General features: G+C 47.4%; 1 protein-coding gene across 5 annotated transcripts in view; it reads right to left on the reverse strand.

The window, feature by feature from the left end:
• The window catches only part of ZMYND11 (zinc finger MYND-type containing 11), a 191,648-nt gene extending 171,795 nt beyond the window's left edge, over positions 1 to 19,853 (reverse strand). For 4 of the 5 annotated variants that reach the window (XM_082259455.1, XM_082259456.1, XM_082259454.1 and 1 more), the window contains exon 1: positions 19,744 to 19,853. In XM_082259455.1, the coding sequence (XP_082115581.1) occupies positions 19,744 to 19,823 (80 nt within the window). In that variant the 5' untranslated portion in view covers positions 19,824 to 19,853. The remainder of the gene's footprint in view (positions 1 to 19,743) is intronic. The other variant, XM_082259457.1, reaches the window with a different exon arrangement.
• Positions 19,854 to 21,016: the final 1,163 nt, after the last annotated feature.

Genomic DNA, 21,016 nt, shown 5'->3' on the forward strand with positions numbered 1-21,016 from the left:
AGGGTAATGCTACAAATTGAAAGTGCTCCTCTCTCACAGCGAAGCGAAGAAAACGCTGGTGTCCAGCTTAGATAGGGATGTGTAGATATGAGTCCTTGATATCGATAGAGGCCAACAGATCTCCCTGATGTAGTGACGCCACAACCATGCAAATAGACTCCATTCGAAACTTCTGTACCTGCACAAAGCGGTTCAGAGCTTGGAGATCCAGGATTGGACGCACTTTGCCACTCCTCCTGGGCATAGTGAATAGGTTTGAATAAAACCCCTGAAAACTTTCCCGAGAGGGAACCGCCACAATCACTCCCTGTGACAGCAGATCTTGCACTGCCTCTCGTAGGTCCATTAACCGATCTGGAGATAGGCGGAGGTTGGACAGGAAGAACCCGTCCAACGGTCGGGACCTGAATTCGATCTTGTAACCCAATCGGATTAGTTTGTGAACCCATTTGTCCTGAATAAAGGAAGTCCATGGTTCCGGAAAGAAGCAAAGATATCCCCTCACCCTAGAAGTGGGTGAGGGCATCCCTTCATGCAGATGAGGATTTGTCCGCAGATCCGGCTAGGCCTGTTCTCGGCTTACCCGACCATGTCTTCTTGGAACCCCCAGAAGACCTTAATGGCTTAGCTCCTTTCTCCTGCTACCCGGAGGTACAAAAGGGTTGTCTATGAGCAGTAAATAAAAGCCCCCCCCCCGTCTATTACACAGTGCCTTGCCCTTGGTGGATTTGGGAAGAAGAGTATTCTTCCCACCTGTAAGGCCTTTGACCAACTTATCCAGGGAAGATCCAAACAACCTGTCCCCCATAAAGGGAAGGTCAGAAAGAAAGAGCCTTTTTGGAAGCCTGGTCCTCAAACCAGCTTTTTAGCCACACCATGCATCTAATAGCAACCCCCACCACAGACACTCTGGCTACCAGTGGAGCCGCATTCCAGTGACGCATCACATATATTCAGGTCTTGGACCATTTGGTTCGTTAGCTCAATCAGGCCCGACGTGAACTGCTCTGTTTCCAAGTCCCCTTTTAGCAACTTCGCCCATTCAGTTATGGTCTGTGACACCAGAGTGATTACAAAGACCGGTTTCAGTATTGAGCCCGCTATTACGTGCAAATGGCAGGATACTCAATCCGTCTATCCACCGGGTCTGTAAATACTGGGGACTCCTCCACTGGAACCACAGTAGACTCGTTTAGTCTGGAAACCGGATTATCCCCCTTTGTTGGTACGGTCCATCTAGCCGATACCGGATCCGGGGTGGCGCCTTTTAAGCGCTTAGGTACCGCTAACATTTGTTTGATGTGCCCCCACTGTTCATTGACAATGTTGTCAAAATGTTCCAGATAGGGAAAAACCTTGCCCGACTTCTGGGATTTGTGGGTGCCAAAAAAACACCTGCGTCTCTGACGCTGTAGAATCATCCGCCATTTTCCCACACTGACATTATAAGTGCCCCCCGCTGGCGTGCTTTCCGGCGTGGTTGCTGACAAAGATACATCCTTCTTGCCATCAGAATGCGAAGACGCAGATCCACCAGGATGGCATGCATCCGCGGTGGCCATATCTACTTCAGAATCTGAGGATACTAGAGAGGCAGGGAAAGGCATAGGGTGCTTTCTACTAGTTTTTAAAACTAAATCCACTTTTGACACCAGGTTTTTCAAAACTGCTGAAAATGCAGATAGGGGCTGCGACCTTTAGGGTCCCGCAATCGCACTGAGGGGATCTGTGAGTGAGATTTGGTCCTGGGACTCCATATTTACTTAAGTCCCAGCCCTAGAACAGTCTGCAGCAGGGTGAATGAGACACACCTACAGGTACCCCAGTAACATACCACCAAAACGATAAGGAGGGATATAGAAATATTCTGTGCAGAGAGAAAAATTATCTCACACAGGAACAGGAAATACCTGGGTCGTGTACTAGAGTTTCCAGCCTAGCTTCTCCCTGCTGTCCAGCGATCGTGGACTCCAAGAAAATGGCCGCCCATGCATTCCTATGGGGAAGCTACCAAAACATGGCCGCCCATGCAAGTCAATGGGAACATTTTTACATTGATGCAGAGCTAAACTACAGCAAAATGGCAGCCCCCACAGCGCACCATGCGGTCTCTCAGGAGGGGCCACCACTAGGATAAACCCCCCCGTAGAACCCGCAACATATCCGCCTCCTTAAGGTAGGAACCTGCTTGTGGGGGGAAGCCTAAGGGGGGGGCCTTGTATTACCAAGAGGCCAGGGGAACCTGCGCACACTCGCTGGACGGGCTGGGAGACCTTAAGGATCTAGCATATCCAGTCCGAAACCCAGCCAGGTGTTGCTTGTAGTTCTCTCAGGAACAAAACTAACTAAAAAGTAAAGTCTTAAGCCTAGTACACACGCAACGAATTTCCGCCGACTGGTCGTCTGTCTTTTGTCCAGAGTTGTGTTTTGTTGGTTGGAATGTGCCTAGACTGCACACGAATTTTCCCGCACGACAAAATTCTACTTCAGAAGTGATGTCATGTGTTGGTTTGCTTTCTTTGTGTTCTTTCTTCTCTGAGCATGCCCAGTCTTGCTCATAAGATTTCGTAATCATAAGATTTTCGATTTCCCCTGTCGAAATCTGTACTGACTGCACGAAAATCGGACGTGTTTTGACGGAGGACAAAAATTTTATAGCCTGCACACCAGAATTTTTTCGGCCGAAAAGTCGGAGTCGGTTGTCGGAAGCATCATATTAACAAGCCGAAATCGGCAGATCAGTCGTCGGACGAAAATTCCCGGCCGAATTTCGACGCGTGTGTACGAGGCTTTACAAAAAGGTTAACAAAAAAACCCAGCTAAGACCGAAGTCCCAACAAGAAAATAGGTCCTACTCCTAAACTAGGCAGAAAAAAACTGAAGCCTATAGCAGAGTGTGTGGGTGTATGCCTGCAGGAACGGCCCCATAGGCAGGGTAAAGCTTTTTCCTGCCTAGTGTTCTACTCCTGTAGGGGGCAGCATAACCCCATGGTCAAGAATTATATGGAGCTGTGTCTGTCAATGAACAATAGAGAAAAAGTGCATGAGCTTCTTTTTGGCAAATTACAAGCGTTTTTGTTAGATGTCAATTCCTGCCTCCAAACACCTGCAAAAAAAATGCCAGAAAAACGCACGAAAAAACACCCAAAAACGATATGCTCAGGTGTGAATAGAGTCTAAAACAACAAAGCCAACTGTTGCTGCAATATATACCTTCAATTCAGAGGATTGAGAGATGCCCCTCATTTTTCAGTCAATGCCCTTATAGATATAAAAACAAAAGAAAGAGGGGTTCACACTCCTCCCTTCCTGTGTGTTGTCCAGAGATAGGCTAGGGTGTGTTAGAGTTTGCACAAGCTCGATCTCGCCAGGAAGCCGACATTGCAGTTCGCTAATCACAGGCAGTGAGACATTTCCCGATCCGCAGCTGAACAGATTAGGAAATGTCTTAGTGCCTGTGATTAGCGGACTGCAGTATCGGCTTCCTGGCGGGATTGGGCACGTGCGAACTCTAACACGCCCAAGCCCATCTTTAGTGTTGGGTCATGCGTTAAAGCATCCCATTTATTTTGAAGTTGCTTTCACCGAACCTAAATGGACAAAAAAAATTGAAATCCAGCATTTTTTCTGATGCAGCATGTTGCAACGCATGGTAATGCGTTGTCATGTGCTGTGGTGCACTACCATGCATTTTCAGTATATCTAGTTTAAAACACTGTTGATGTCAACCTCATGCAATTCTCTGGAGTGCAGCACTAAGACAAGAATGGAGGGTCATCACTGTCGGGTAGTCATGATCTACTGCATTGCACATTGGTGCCTGAACAGGATGAAAGAGCACACGGATCATTGTACTTCTGCCATTTTATCTTCCAAATCACAAACCAAGGTGGGTTTTAAACTGTCCTGTACAGCTCGAAGAGATTCTGCCTCCAGAATAAAGACTACTGCAAGTACAAAGTGCAGGCACCAAAGGCATCTGCAGCAGCTTTACAAAGTATGCAGATATGGCAGACAGACAATGCCCAACCACTTCCACTAATGCCAAGGCTTGCCAGACAATTCCTACCTCCTCTTGGTCATCTAGGCCAGTAAGCCAGATGGACTGAGCTGCAAGTTCCAACACTATCCAGAAATCTCAAAACTTTGGCTATAAAAAGGTGGCTTGCCAAATGTTTAGGCTGAGGCACACCTGTAACCATCTTTCGATTTTCACCCATTGAGTTTAACCACTTCGCATTCAGGCCAATTTTGAAATTTTTCACATACATGTAATAATCAGCATTTGTTTGCTAGAAACAATATTTATCAAATGCAAATTTTCCAGAAGAAATACACTAGAATTCAGCTAACACCTAACTCTAAACCTACTCTCAGCCACATTCTAAAACGAGTCTATCGAGCCCTGTAAAGGAAAAAAAAAAAAAGATAAATCATCTTTTCTGCAGCAGCTGTGGTCCGATTCCAGGCAGAGCTGTCAGCAGCAGCTTCAGTGTGTAGGAGTGTGTAGGAGTGTGCAGGAGAGGCAGTCGACAAGGAAAGCCCCATAGTAACTCTAAGGGTAACGTCACTTCCCAGCCGTTGTTGGCTGTCTCCTGCACACAGTATCCGCTGCTGGAGACCGGACTGGATCGGCTGCAGAAAAGTTATATATAGCAATTCCTACCTTACAGGGTGTATCAGTTGTGGATATATTTTAACCAATTCATGACCAATGTTCCCATACATGTGTAAGAATATCTTTCACCCACAGGTCTTGCCTTCCTGGGAGACCCAAGACACAGGATGTGGTGCTCATCATTGTTGGTGGCCCTATACAACAAGACTGTTGCATATACCCATTGGCAATATGTTCTTGCTTTCTGCCAGTCATTCATTAGCATAAGGCGTTGATCCTATATCTGATTGTGAGAGTGTATTTTCTCAGCGCTTATTCAAAAGAAGCACACTCAGGATTGGGCTAAACTTCACAAGAAAAACAGACAGCTCCCTTTGACATCTAGGCAATGAGGCCTCGCTGGGGGGGGGGGGGTGTTTTCCTATAGTCCCTGTGTCCGCCGGGAGGCATATGATGACACCCAGTGTATTCCATCAGTGTTAGTTCCTCCTCCCTTTTTGGATCCTGAAGAAGCGACCCTTACAGCGAAACACGTTGATCTACGGAGGTTATCTCTACTTATAGACACCCCCATTTGGGGTTTTCCAAGATACTGTCCCTACCTGGGGAAGGTGTCACAATTGGCCCCTTGAGGTCATATGTCCTATATGTTTTTTGTATTATTGTCATATTTTTATTATGTATCGATGCTTGATTATATGTTATGTGATACATTTTTAAATGTGTTCAAATAAATATATTCTTTGATACTTTAACATGTTTGATAAGAGTTTCACACCTATGCCAGTAAAGTCCTTCTGATCCAGGACGGGGGTTTTGCTTTCTTTTTGTTCTTTGCACATACGTTTGGACATTTGTCAACATTTTTTATACTTTCACCCACAGGTGGTTTGGTGGGTTTTGACGTTGTGTGTAAACATGGCTGCTGCATATCCAATCGACCATGTGGTTTTGGGGGGGGGGGGGGGGAGTGCAACCATGTCTCGCTGACGTCACTCACAAAACAACCTGTGAGTGGTCAGCAGGAATATTTACATCTTGTGGATGGTCTCTGGTCTACAGGACTATAAAGAGTCTCTAGCATGGGAGAAAGAGGTTAGTTTTGACAAGGTTCGTTTTTTGGAGCTATAGAAGGAAAGCATGCAGCAAAAAAAAAAAAAAACCTCCTCACTGTCCTGTTCCAGATATTGAGTACAAGCTGTTGCCAGAGTTAACTATTATTTGACCTTTCTTTGAGATATTGGGAATAGGAGTGTATGTTTGAGTCTTGTTAATGTTTATGGTAACTTATGTGTAAGAAGCTTTATGTATTTTGATGTCCAGTAAAGTTTTGTTTTATGCTTTTTATCAAAATTGCTCTTGGTGTGTCCATTCATTTTAAATATTCACTAGATTGTCCAGTATACCTTCATTATAAATGTTGTTGTTTCCACATTTGATACACAGGAGTAGTTCGTTCAGAATGTGGCTGCGAGTAGATTTAAAGTGAGTTAGGTTTTGGGTGAACTTTAAAAGCATTTTATTGAACACAATACAACGCAAACTTTTGATATAATATAAAAGTTGATGCTGCGTCGAGTAAATAAGATACCAAATGTCAGGATTTAAAATTTAGCACTGTGAAATGGCGACTAGCTATGGTACTTAAACTCCATAGGCTAAGCTTTAAAAGCCTTTAAATGTTACCAGTTTAGAGTTAAAACATGAGCTCCACCACTAGAATTATTACTCTCACTTTGATACTTGCAGTCAAACCTCACGTGCAATCACTATTTACATATGGGTACAGGACCTACATGCGCATTTGTATGTGAGCGTGGAGGGACAGGGGTGATTTAAAGTTTCGTAAAATGTTTTAAATTTTACTACTTTTTTTTTTTTTTTCGGTTGTATGCATTAGACCCCATTCACACTGGGGCAACCTGTCAGGCGACCTGGTCGCCTGACAGGTCGCCTGCCATAGAGTAGCTGTGGACCCGTTCTAATAGGAGCGACACAAGTCGCTCCGACTTAGAAAAAGGGCCCGGAGCTTCTTTGGGGCAACCTAGAGCGACCTGCATTGACTTCAATGATATGAAGTCCGTGCCGGCCGCTCCAAGGTCGCCCCGGCAAGTAGCTTCGCCCCAGTGTGAACGGGGTCTTATGCTGTATTATTTACAACTGAACTACAAGCAGCCTAAACACCGCTATGTAGCAAGTGTCTTTAAAGCGGAAGTAGCCTTTTTTATGACTGAAAACACTATGTAAATCTCTTCTGTCATAGGTGGTTTTCCCTGCCTGTCAGCTGAATGCGCAACTCAGTCTTGGCATGATTCTGTGCCAGGGTGAAGTAAGTCCTGTACACATACGCAAAAAAAAAAAACCCTCAGAACCGGGCAGAAGATCAGGAGCGCTTAAAAGCGCTGGAGACAGAGGGGTGCACTTACAGCGCTTTGCTGGAGAGGATCACTTTGCTAGGCAAGTCTGCTATAATGTGCTAATATGCCATGCACACCAACACATTATGGCTAAAAGCTTTTTTTTCTACTTTAATTCTGTTTGGTCAGTAAGCCAATTTGGGTAGCCCTGCCAGGCTGCCCATCCATGTCCCAGATTTCCCCGAAGACCACGCTACAGTTAACCACTGGCTGTCCAGCATGTATTATATATATATATATATATATATATATACATACATACACACACACACACACACACACATACATACATATACATATATATATATACACACACACACACACACATCTTGAACGACACATGGTTATACTAGGATCATAGCTGCACAGCTGGTATTAAAATTTTCATCCGGCGATGGGCTTTAACCACTTGCTTACTGGGCACTGGCCAATTTTCAGCGCTCTCATACTTTGAATGACAATGCAACAACACTACCCATATAACATTTTTATAATTTTTGTCACACAAGTGGCTCTCTTTTTAATCACCACTGATTTTTTTTTTTTTTGTAAAATGATTTCATCACTATTACAGGGTTTAGAATGGACCCTCCCCCACTCTTCCTAGGCTGTCCCATTCCACAGGGTTGCCTGGGACCGCTAAGATCTGTCTAGCCAGGTGCCAAGAGAGGCAAAGAAAGATCATCCATTCCTTCCCTTCCTCTGTGATGAAAAAAGCTGGGAGCAACGAGGATTTAGTCACTTCTTGTTAAAGGGGGCTTCAAGATTCCAAAAAGCCCCCCGCATGCAGACCCCCACAACCATCGACCAAGGATGTGAGGAAAGGGCCCATCAACTTGGGAACAAGGTGCTTTGGGGGTGGCCACCCTGCCCCAAAGCACCCCCCCCCCCATGTTGAAGAAATGTGGCCTGGTATGGTTCCTGGCCTGCTGGGCTGAATGCTCGGATAAGAGTCTGGTGTGGATTTTGGGGAGGACCCCATGCATTTTTTTTTCTTTTAATTTTGGAGTAGGGTTCCCCTTAAAGTCCATACCAGACCCGAAGAGCCTAGTATGGATGGGGGGGGGGACCGCGCACTGTTTTTTTCATTGCTGGCATTATTTTGTTTACATTCAGCTGTCAGTGGGGGAAACCAGAGGACAACTGATGAGTCATTGGTTGCCAAGGACTTGGCAGCCGGCTTCCTAGCCTGCTTCTTAACAACCAGCTAATCTTCACACAGAATTCAAATCGATCGATCACTGTTCTCTCAGCATCTGTAAGATTCCAAAGAGTGGAGTCTAAATGCAGGATGGTGCAGCTTTGTGTCAAGGCTGAAAAAGTAAGAAGGAGCAGCAAGGGAAAGTATGGAACTGGTATTGATGAAACACTACAAATGGCAGAATGTGCTAGTAAACTGGGCATGGCAAGCATTCCCACAGCACCCCTAGACCTCAGTTTGGCTTTGAGTCAGCACAGAACAAATCATATCCAGAGGCTGTATTTTGGGTTGACTAATCTTCCTATCTTTACCTCAAACTCAATCTTACTATTTTATTTACCTGGCACAGAAAATGACTGATTTTCAGTCTTTTCTTCAATCCTGATTTTTATTTTCTGTATTTTAGGGCCTCATGCACATAGGACGTTTTGTAAACTCTCCTAAAAGACTTTGTCGGGTGTTTTTTTTTTTTTTTAACCAATGTAAAAGTGTGCAACTCAAGTAACCACATCAAGTATTTGAGCGTTAATTAATTTCATTGGCCAGAATAAATAATTTATTCTGGCCACTGAAATGAGTTAACCCTCAAGCACTAAATGCGCCTAATGTTACCGCATGCTTAAAAGCACCATGCGTTTTTTCTGCCCAAATCTGCTGCTCCAGGATGCACTGGCAGTGGGGGTTTTTTTTTTCTCCAGCCACTCAATGCTGCTAAAAGCCTATGTTTGCATGGACACATATTATAACATGCAGGGGAGATTAGAGGCAGGGAAAAAAAAAAATGCCAGATGCCCCTAGGAGCAGCTGCAAAAATGTCCAGTGTGCATGAGGCCTAAAAGATAAGTATGGAATTAACAAAAAAGCAACAATCATGATGCTGCATCTGTCCCCTGCCGCCTCTAAGCCTGAGAACTGAGCGATCAAACACAGCTGATTGCTCAGTTCTCAGTCTTCAGTGAACAGAAATCCAGTAACCGTCTCTCTCAGTGAAGTGCTGGGCTGTGGAGGGGGCGGGAGCGACTGGCTCAGGCTCTCAGCAGGGAGGCGAGAGGCTGAGCCAGCTGCCGCTCAGGCATCTAGGTGGATCCCGACATTAAAAAAAGTCAGGATGGCTGAGTTACGTCTGCTAAAGGCCCGTACAGACGTACCGATCGTCGGCCGAAAAGCTTCGGGCCACGACCGATCGGCCGATTGTAGGCTTGTTAGTATGATGCTTCCGACAGCCGACAGCGCACTTTCGGCCGAAAAGAATCTGTCTTGCAAGCATGAAAATTTTTGTATGCCGACACCAGAGCGGCCGATTGTTCGCCAGTCAGTACAGATTTCGGCCGACAGACAGCAGATTTGCAAGACTGGGCATGCTCAGAAAAGAAAAAACACAGGGAAAGTTAACCATTACATGACATCACTTCTGCAGTCGGCTGTAGTCGGCGGACAAAATTCTTGTGCAGTCTTTTGCACTTTTCAACAGACACCGACAGCCCTGGACAAAAGACGGCCGATCGTTCGGCCAACGATCGGTACGTGTGTATGGGGCTTAAGAGTGGACTTTATCCTGCTGTCACCTGAATACAGGTCACAGGTGTGCAGAACTAAGTACCCCACATGAGGAGTAAGACCAAAAGAGCTTTGGCCATATTTCTCCTTTAAAATAGACCTGACATCAAAGTTTAACCCCTTAGTGCCAACGGAACGCAAATATGCGGCCTTAGCTTTAGGGGGGGTTAAACTGGGGTGATGCCTGCAGCTAGAGGCCCTCCGTGGCTCGCCCGGGTCTCCTGTCCCACCAGGAAAAACAAGCCACCAGCTGGCACATGACCTAAACAAAGCCGAATTTAGCTTTGATCGGGTCTCCAATGTAAAAACCCGGAAGCGATGTCATGACATCACTACCAGGTACTGGAGCCTTAAAGGCACCAGATTAAAAAAAAAAAAAAAAGACAGCTTTCAAAACCGCCAAACTTGGCGTTTTGAATGCTTTTAAGTGCAGAAGAGGGGTTTGGGGTCTTTTAGAGCAGTGGTCCTCAACTCCGGACCCACTAACAGGCCAGGTTTGCAAGATAACTAAATTACATCACAGGTGATCTCATTTGCTGCTCAGTGATTGCAGTATTCTAGTCTCTATCTCCCCAAGGTAATACTTAAAATCTGGCCTGTTAGTGGGCCCCGAGAACTGGAGTTGAGGACCACTGCTTTAGAGCACCGGTCACTGCCTATTACGGTCTCAGAGATGTTTACAATAAAAGTGATTACCTTTTTTTTTTTTTTTTTTTAAATGAATAGTGTAAAATAAAAATAAAAAAAATATAAATAAAATTAGGGAAAAAAAAATTTAAAGCACCCCGTCCCTTCGTGCTTGCACGCAGAAGTGAACGCATACACAAGTCGTGCCCGCATATGAAAACAGTGTTCAAACCACACGTGAGGTATCGCCGCGATCGTTAGAGCGAGAGCAATCATTCTAGCCTGCCTTGTTAACTTGTAACAGGTAATTTTTTTTTAAAGAGTCACCCATGGAGATTTTTAAGTACCAAAGTTTGTTGCCATTCCACGAGTGTGCGCAATTTTAAAGCATGACATGTTAGTTATCATTGTTTCACAATATACAAAAAAATTGGGGTAACTTTACTTTTTTTTTTTTTTAAATGCATGAAAGTGTATTTCTTCCCAAACAATTGCATTTATAAGATCGTTGCGCAAATACCATGTGACAAAAATAATGTAACGATTGCCATTTTATTCTCTAGGGTCTCTACTAAAAAAATAATAACGTTTGGGGGTTTGATGTAATTTTCTAGCAAAAGATAAAATACTGATTTTACATTGTAAGCAACATATGTCAGAAAAAGGCTTAGCTCTAAGAGGTTAAATAAAAATACCAATCCGCATGGCAGATGTTTTTTTTTTTTTTAAATACATAAATACCATTCACTTGCCAAGAGGTACATAAACTGCTTCCCAGCTTCCAGGCTAGACACATTTCTTTAACATACCTAACCGCAGAGTATATTTCAATTAGTGAGATAAGAGGCAATTACTAAACTTCACAAAAAAAAAAAAAAAAAAACATTTAGAATAAGTCAGAATGTATCATTATTTGCATTGTGTGGGGATAAGTAGAAATCTCTGTCAGGTTCTTATTCTTGTTTGTGGCCCCATTGGGGGAAATGTTTTCTCACTTTGTGTCTGTGACACCAATACAAGAAACATGGGGTGCGGGGTAATTGCCAGGACAGGAAAAGCACAGATATAAAACTGTTGTCAGATGCTCTACACCTTCCCCAATCTACTATAGTATGGTTTTATTTCTGTGTGTCCCAGCTGGGGAGATTTCCCCTTACTTCCCCATTTGGACTGTTTATTCCTCATCATTTCCCTGGCCCCATAAAAACTGCATGGCAGGCAGGAGCATGCAGCTTAAGGCCCCTTTCACATGGGCGATCCGATTTGATCCGCCTGTCAGTTTTTCAGGCAGACCGGATCGGATTGCTCCATGCAGCCCTGCGGAGACATCTCCGCTGACACCCGCTGCTATCCGATCCTGTCCATGAAATCCGGACGGATGTAAACTGTATTTTCCATCCGTCCGGAGGATCAGATCGGATAGGATCGGATGAGAACGGACAGGCAGTCCATTCTCATCCGATCTCTCAGAGGACAGCGGGGATCTGACAGCTCCATCTCTTCACACAGAGCGGAGACAGAGCTGTCATCCACCTGCTCAGCGGGCATCGGCAGATCGATCCCCCGTTGAGCAGAACGGACTCTGTCGGGCGCACCGCCCGTGTGAAAGAAGCCCAAGACTACTGCTCCATGTGTGGAAGCAGTGGTCTCTGTACAGAGGCCCCACACTCCTCTAACCCCCCCCCCCCCCATCACTACTGCAACACTGAAGCCAGAAAAGTGAACACTCTCTCTGGAGACATTAAAGTGGTTCTAAAGGCAGGAGGTTTTTTTTTTTTTTTTTATCCTTATGCAGTCTAAACATTAAGAAGATAAAAAAAAAAAACTTGGGATACCCCCCCCCAAATACTTACCCAAACCCTTCTCGGTCCAGCGATGTCACACAAGAAACTCAGCTGTCTGGGACTCTCCCTTTTCAATGCCTGAGACAGCAGTGGGTGCCATTGGCTCCCGCTGTGGTCAAAGTCAGTGAGGCAATGAGGAAAGAGAGTGGATAGGGCCGGGCCGCAGCTCCGAGTGGGAATGGACACACAGAGCTGTGGCTCAGGTCGGGTGCCCCCACAGCAAGCAGCTTGCTGTGGGGAAACTCGACAGGAAGGAGGGGCCAGGAGCTCCAGCCAGGGGCCCAAGAAGAGGAGGATCTGGGCTGCTCTGTGCAAAACCAACTGAAAAGGTGTGTGTATATATATATATATATATATATATACACACCTAAACAAAAACAAAAAAACAAGACTTTAGACTCGGTTCACACTATTGCGATGCGGGAAGGCTGCGAATTCGCAGCGTGTTCCCGCATCGCACACGCACCCCCGGCAGTTCACACTGCCATATGCGATCCGCTGGGGGTGTCAATGAAATGTTAACGACACCCCCAGTTTGATCGCATATCGCAGTGCGATCGTGCAGTTCGCACAGGATCGGATCGCACAAGTGTGAACCGCTGTGCAATCCGATCCTGATGCGGCAGCAAAAATGCCTCCTGTGCGTCTTTGCTGCGGGTGCGGTGCGAATTTAGCCATACAAACTGTATGGCTAAACTCGCACCGCACAGCTGATCGCATGTCATGTCGGAGCAGTGCGCTCCGACATGACATGCGAACCCGGCACACGCAGTAGTGTGAACCGGGTCTTAGTGTCACTTTAAAGCAGTGCTTAACATACTCCAGGTGCAAGGTTGCAATGGCGATTGGAAATTGCATCCTGGCTGCTGGTCTACATTGCAGCAGCGGTCTGGATTCCTCCCATGTGCCCCCCCATGGGTGCTTGGACTAAAGTCAGTTTGGCTGATAATTGGGGCCGCCGCTTTCCAGCCTACTGGAGGGGGATACACACTCCTTTGCGTGAACTGGCGCCGCCCTCTGGTGGGGCACTGCTGTGATGAGTGTAGCTTGCTCTCACAGCCCGCCCACCTCCGACATCATTTTCCCATTTGACAGCTGGGGTTGAGGTTGCGGGCTTGATCAGTCGCCCTTTCCTTACCGCCACCGAGTAGACAGGGAGCACCACCTCAGCAGTGCTTTTCTGTGCCAGATCATCCATACTTATCAGCGCAGCCTATCAGTGCCACCTATTAGTACCACCAATTAGTACCACCTCATCAATGACAATCAATGCAGCCTCATCAGCGCACATTAGTGAAGGAGAAAAATTACTTATTTAAAAAAATCTTATGGCACCAGGTGTAAACAATTCTTATTGCCCGACGCCCCGGACATGCAGTTCTGGGCGCTGGACAGCTAATTTAAAAAACTGGCTCCTTGATTTTAAGCAAATTTGTCAAGCCCTGCTTTAAAGCACTCTTAAAAAATTAGAACCTTCCCTGAACCAATCTGTCCTAATGTCTATAGTTCATTTATTTTAAGGCCCCTTTCACACTATCCGTCCGTCGGACGGATTCCGTTTCTCTCAGCGGGGTATCGAGCCGCAGATCCCCCGCTGAGCAGGAGGATGACAGCTGTTCTCCGTGTTGTGTGCAGACACACAGCTGTCAGTTCCCCATGCATCTGTATGGGGGAAATCGGATAGGAACGGACCATCTGTCCGTTCTCATCCGATCCCATCCGCTGGACGGATGGAAAATAGGGTTTCCATCCATCCAGATTTGACGGATCGGATCGGGTCGGATGTCAGCGGACATGTCTCTGCTGCCATACGATGCCCCATAGGAATGCATGGGGGGACCGTTCAGATCCGCCAAAAAAACGAACAGGCGGATCTGAACGGTCCACCTGTGTGAAAGGGGCCTAATGCTTTTCCCCCTCGGATTTCACCTGGTGATTCTGCCAGTAACACACCTCCTTTGTTAGGGTGCCTACACTCTGCATAAATGAGCACCATAGATATCTTTGGCAGCAGCATTGTCAGTCTGGGGAAGGGGAGTGTTCGATATGCTAGAAAATGTAGATACACCAACACAGTGGTCTCCAAACCTGCGGCCCCTTGCTTGACCTTATCCGACCTTTGGGTCACTATTCTGCCAAATTACATCAACAACAGGCACCATTCCTCCCAAAGATACAAATTATAGGACACTAGTCTTCCCCCTTATACCAAATGTGGCAATGTTTACTCTCACTGATGCCAAGAAAATTTCCACTGGCCACCCAAAAGTCTGCAGGACAATAAACTATCCCTTTGTTTAGAAAGTTAGGAGATCCCTACACTAACAAATTGAACTCCAGTTAACATTTCATGCCAAAAAAGAACAAAACTGTTGCTGTATCTGCACATTAGGCATTTGTATAAACAAAACCTGATCTTTGTAACCACCCCTGCCAGTGTTAAATGGTTTGTCTCAACCTTGTAACTGCTACATCTGCAGGGCAGCTTATTCTGTTGGAAAACAACTCACTGGCCGGATCACTAATTGAAAATAAAAGAAAGCTTAAAATAAGTATATAATGCAGCCACAACATCTATGAATGGATAGGCTACAATATAATAAATATTTGCTTTTGGGTTTAAATACTGCTTTAGGGCCACTTCACACCAGAACGTGGTACAGGAAAGGCGTGTTCCATATGCATTTCCTGCACTGCATTCAAAAGCATTGCCCTTGCGATATCATGCAGATGCCAATGTAAATGTTAACGGAAACCAAAATGCAGTGCGTTTACGGGCACCATATCACATGGTACCCCAGTGTCATGAAACGTGGTGTGGAAAGAAGTGCGTGCACTATTTTTTTCCACATTTCAGTGCAATTTGAAGCCTATTTAAATAAATGAGTAGCAAAAGCACACCGCACAAAAACTGCTCAGGAACACGGCCTTAAGAGCCCATTCACACTGAGGCGACATCGCATACTAGCCCATTATGTGTAACTTACCTTAGAACGAAGCCCCGACACGGACCCCCGGACATCGCTGCGGGTGCTGCCATGATCCCTCGCCGTCTCTTCCGGGTTCGGCGGCTCCGGCGCGGTGATTGGCCGGAAGAGACGGCTCCGGCGCGATGATTGGCCGGAGCATGCGCGCGGGAGTGATTTTCAGGCAAGCTCCCGGCAAATTAATTGAAGGTCCCCCTGGACCTTCAGAGCGCATGCGCCGCTCGCGAGAGCGGCTGCATGCACTGTAAATATCTCCTAAACCATGCCGGTTTAGGAGATATTATTTGTACCTACAGGTAAGCCTTATTATAGGCTTACCTGTAGGTAAAAGTGTCAAAAAGCGGGATACTACCGCTTTAAGCCCTGTAAGTTGTGAAGTGGGGCCTCCATGGATCAGACTTGTTTTTCCAGCACCTCTGACAGACGCCCGATTGGATTGAGATCTGAAGAATTTTGAGGCCAAGTGAACACTTTGATCATGTTGATGTGTTCCTAAAACCATTCTTGATGTTTAAGTGGCAAGAGTCACAAGTAACATCCACATGCATGGGAGGACCCAAGGTTTTCTAGCACAACTTTGCCAAAAGCATGGGACTGCCTCTGCCAGTTCACCTTCTTCCCATACTGCATCCTGGTACCATCTCTTCCCCAGGTAAATGAAGCACAGGCACCCCGTAATCCACAGGACGTAAAAGAAAATGTGAGTTATCAGCCCAGGTTTCCTTTTTCCATTGCTCTGTGGTTCAGTTCTGATGCTCATGTGTGCATTAGAAGTGCTTTTGGCTGTAGACACGGATCAGCATGGGCACTCTGACCAGTCTTCAGCTACGCAGCCCCATACACAGTAAACTACAGTGCCCACTTCTTTCTGCTTTCAACACTATAACTTCAAGGATAACATGTTTACTTGCTGCCTAATATAGCCCACCCACTTTCAGATGCCATTGTAACAAGATAATCAATGTTATTCACTTAACCTGTCAGTGGTCATGAAGTTATGGCTGATTGGTATATATGTAGTGTCATGGAAGGTGGGCTTTAATGCCCAGCTGCTGCACATGTCCAGGGCGGCCTAGCGTTATGTCCTGAGAATGTGCACACTGGGCACTCCTAGGTCCCAGTAATGACTTCTGAGCAGGATCCAATAGAAAAAGCTCTCAAGCATGTGCCTGTGGTGAGAGCCAATCACAGCAGTCACATGATACAGAAACTAACCGCATAATGCTGGAAAAGCAGTACAAAGTACTGTAAACCCAATTTTTTTCTTCTAGTTTTGGACAGAGTAGAGCAGAGTTAGAATAAAAAAAGTCAGTTTTTGCCATGAGTCCAATTTGCAAACTTTTCCTTAATTTTCTGTCCTGTAGACAAAACAGGAAGTGATGGGAAATCTCTCTAAATTGAGGTAAACCCCACTCCTCTAATAAATACACAAACTACAGAACATTCTCCTCCTCTCATAAATAGTTTACACAAACTACAGAACATTCTCCTCCTCTCATAAATAGTTTACACAAACTACAGAACATTCTCCTCCTCTCATAAATAGTTTACACAAACTACAGAACATTCTCCATTTGGACTACAAAGGTGCCAGCAGTCAGGAACAAACACTGAGATTTTTCTGTCATGTTTTATAAGCAGCCTGCGTCCCCATAGAGCAGGGATCACCAACCTCTGGCCCTCTAGCTGTTCAGGAACTACAATTCCCATCATACCTGGTCATGTCTGTGAATGTCAGAGTTTTACCATGCCTCACGGGATGTGTAGTTTAACAACAGCTGGAGGGCCGTAGTTTGGAGTTCCCTGCCATAGAGTATACTTCTCCTGCCTGTCTGACACTACTCGATTGACAGGAAGTGAGGGGAAATCTCCCTCATGGGGACACAGACTGTAATAAATCCCTGACTGAGGTGACCATCTCACAGTAAGCTTTAAAACAGTCCCCTCCCCCTCCTAACACCTATTATTAACTAACCTGTGTAATAAAGATCTGTATATGACCTATTCTCAGGGAGATCCAGTCTGGTCAAGTGATCTCCCATGTCAGTCAGTTCTGGTGACAGGGGAGAGAAGAAAGCACTCAGACAACGGCTTGTTATGTCTGAGAGTGTGATGTCACCCATAGGCTTACTATGGCCTAGCTGATGTTGGAGCTTCCTCCTCTCCCCTGCAGCTGCTGCTGGCTGACACAGGGGAGATCATATGACTAGACTGGAGTGGGCATAAAAATAGTAAATAATCTTTCTTACAAAAGTTGGTCAGTATAGGCGTTAGGTGGGGGTGTTTTGAAGACTAGTTAGCATGGAATTCCACTTTAAGGTGTACAAACTACATACAGCCTCCACTTCATTAGTTTAGGACAGAAAAGTCCTCCAAACTCGCCTGCAGCTCAACTCCGCTCTATTCTACTCCAATGGGTGCAGGCCAGGTCGCTCATGTAAACAAAGAAGGGGCCTGTGGTGGGTCATCATGACCAAGCCTGAACTCATTGGAGAAAAACAGGAGCGGGGTTCAGGGGACAACTGAGACCTATTCTACTGTTGGGGAAAAGCCGCAATAAGTTGTAATAAAATCCACCTAAGTGAGTGGGATCAAAACGGTGTCCCCATTACAGGATTCCCCCTCTTTTTCTACAGTCACCCTACAGCTTTACATTCTCCTTACTTGGGGGTCCATTCACACTGTATACACTGGGCAGCAGGTTACAGCTGTGTCAGGAGAGTAAATGTTCTTACCGGTCTCCACCACACACTCCGTACACCGCAGCCCCCCCACCCCCCTGCAAGGGGCACCACCGTAGCCTCCCCCCTGTGCAGGGGGCAACTCCGCTGCCTCCCCCCATGCAGGGGGCACCACCGCTGCCTCCCCCCATGCAGGGGGCACCACGGACACCACCGCTGGCGCCCCTTGTGCAGGGGGCAACGCCGCAGCCTTCCCTGTGCAGATGGGAACCACTGCAGCCTCCCCCCGTGAAGGGGGCACCGCCGCAGCCTACTCCATACAGGGGGCAACTCCACAGCCTCCCCCGTGCAGCCGCAGCGCAGCCTCCTATTTTGCTCCAATGAGTTCAGGCTTGGTCAGGACCCACCACAGGCCCCTTCTTTGTTTACATGAGCGACCTGGCCGGCAACCATTGGAGTAGAATAGAGCAGAGTTGAGCTGCAGGCGAGTTCGGAGGACTTTCTGTCCTAAACTAATGAAGTGCAGGCTGGATGTAGTTTGTACACCTTAAAGTGGAATTCCATGCTAACTAGTCTTAAAAACACCCCCACCTAACACCTATACTGACCAACTTTTGTAAGAAAGATTATTTACTATTTTTATGCCCACTCCAGTCTAGTCATATGATCTCCCCTGTGTCAGCCAGCAGCAGCTGCAGGGGAGAGGAGGAAGCTCCAACATCAGATAGGCCATAGTAAGCCTATGGGTGACATCACACTCTAAGACAGGGGTCCTCAAACTATGGCTCTCCAGTTGTTCAGGAACTACAATTCCCATCATGCCTTGTCATATCTGTGAATATCAGTTTTGCAATGCCTCATGGGATGTGTAGTTCCACAACAGCTGGAGGGCCGTAGTTTGAGGATCCCTGCTCTAAGACATAACAAGCCGTTGTCTGAGTGCTTTCTCCTCTCCCCTGTCACCAGAACTGACTGACATGGGAGATCACTTGACCAGACTGGATCTCCCTGAGAATAGGTCATATACAGATCTTTATTACACAGGTTAGTTAATAATAGGTGTTAGGAGGGGGAGGGGACTGTTTTAAAGCTTTCAGTGAGATGGTAGCCTCCCCCCTGTGCAGGGGGCAACTCCGCTGCCTCCCCCCGTGCAGGGGGCAACTCCGCTGCCTCCCCCCATGCAGGGGGCAACTCCGCTGCCTCCCCCCATGCAGGGGGCAACTCCGCTGCCTCCCCCCATGCAGGGGGCACCGCGGACACCACCGCTGCCTCCCCCCGTGCAGGGGGCAACGCCGCAGCCTTCCCTGTGCAGATGGGAACCACTGCAGCCTCGCCCCGTGAAGGGGGCACCGCCACAGCCTACACCATACAGGGGGCACCGCCAAAGCCTCCCCCCATGAAGAGGGCACCGCCGCAGCCTACTCCATACAGGGGGCACCGCCACAGCCTCCCCCCATGAAGGGGGCACCGCCACAGCCTCCCCCCATGAAGGGGGCACCGCCGCAGCCTACTCCATACAGGGGGCAACTCCGCAGCCTCCCCCTGTGCAGCCGCAGTCTCCCCCCATGCACCTGTAATCATTATACAGAGACTCACACACAGTACAGCCTACATAGGAAATAAGATGTCCCTGCCTAGCCATGGTAAGTCTATGGGGCGTCACCACAGGCGGGTGTCAGCCGGCCCCTCCACACACAGCTCCCTCCCCCCACTATACCGAGGCCGGTGAGGAAATACCTGACCGAGCTAAGAGGGGGAGGGGAGGAAACGGGGGGCCGCCGCAGCGACGCAGCGCCGGTCCGCTCACTTACCTGGGCAGGATCGGATGATGACTGGCCGCTGCGTCCGACCAATGGCAGCGCTCAATCGCCTTCAATCCGCGCACGCTCATTGGGCGATCACACTTCGCTGGATCGCTGACGTATGGTGGGACGTCATACACATGCGCAGAGGCGGCAGACGGAGAGGCCGGGATGTGCGGCGGTGTCCGGCCTGGGCCGCCATAGCGGTGTGAGGCGGGGAGCGGGCATGGGGAGTTCGCTGAAGCCGGTTGGTGTAGGGCGGGGCATGCTGGCACTTGTAGTGTCGACGGACACCGTCACAGCCCGCGGAGGGGAGCGGGTCCCTGGGTGTCCCGGCATGACCTGCCAGTCCCCGGATTGGTCAGATGGAGGTGAGGGCGTCTGGAAATGCTGCTTCCCTGGCTGCCTCACACCTCCACCTGGGAGCAGTCATGTAGCAGAGGTCTGAGCTTCTAAGTGTCATATCTGTGCGGGGTGTGATCACAGAGGCTGCCATTTATATACAATGTACAGAATACTGATCCCCCTCCCTACAAAAAAAATTACCTCAAGTGTCTTCTAAAACTGATCCGCTGTATTCCCCCCCCCCCCCCCCCCTGTAGCACTAAGTGGTTCAACCCCCTGACCTCAGCATCTCTATAGGACACAGTAGTAGCATGGAGGTCATCGGGAGGAACCACTGAACACTGCAGGGGGGACACAGCAGATCGACACTCCCAGAAGTCACAGTGGATCATTTCTCTACAACAGAACGGCATTCAGCGGGAGAGGTGAGTATTCCCTTAACTGGCAGGAACAACCTTTAATGACATCATGTGGGCAAAATGGATGTTTTAGGGCTCTTTTCATGGGGGCAGTAGAAGTAAACTGGCGAACTGTGTTTTTACCACTTACAAGCAGATGCTGGAGGATATTGTACATTGCAGCTGCAGCAAATGTAAAGTAGAACTCCATGAAAACATTTTATCCTCTTGGGTTAACTGCCCGTTTAGTATAGGAATGCAAGGGAAAGCTTTACTTACCCAGTCCTTCTATCCTCTGCAAAACCGCCCTCCCCCCCCATGTCCAGCTGCAGACTGTTCCTGCCGTCCAGAACCAATCTTTGGGGGTGATGGTGTCAGAAACAGTCCAGACCGCTAGCGTGCGGGGGCAGGAGCTGTGGCGATCGGTCTTTCAGACGGAGGATTGGGTAAGTATATCTCCACTCTTCAACCCCCTGGACAAAAAGGAGCGGGTAACCCATGCAGTGTGAGCACGGCCCCACTGCATGGGAGAATAAAAC

The sequence above is a fragment of the Pelophylax lessonae genome (assembly GCF_965119305.1).
Source record: "Pelophylax lessonae genome assembly, chromosome: 5".
Taxonomy (NCBI): domain Eukaryota; kingdom Metazoa; phylum Chordata; class Amphibia; order Anura; family Ranidae; genus Pelophylax; species Pelophylax lessonae.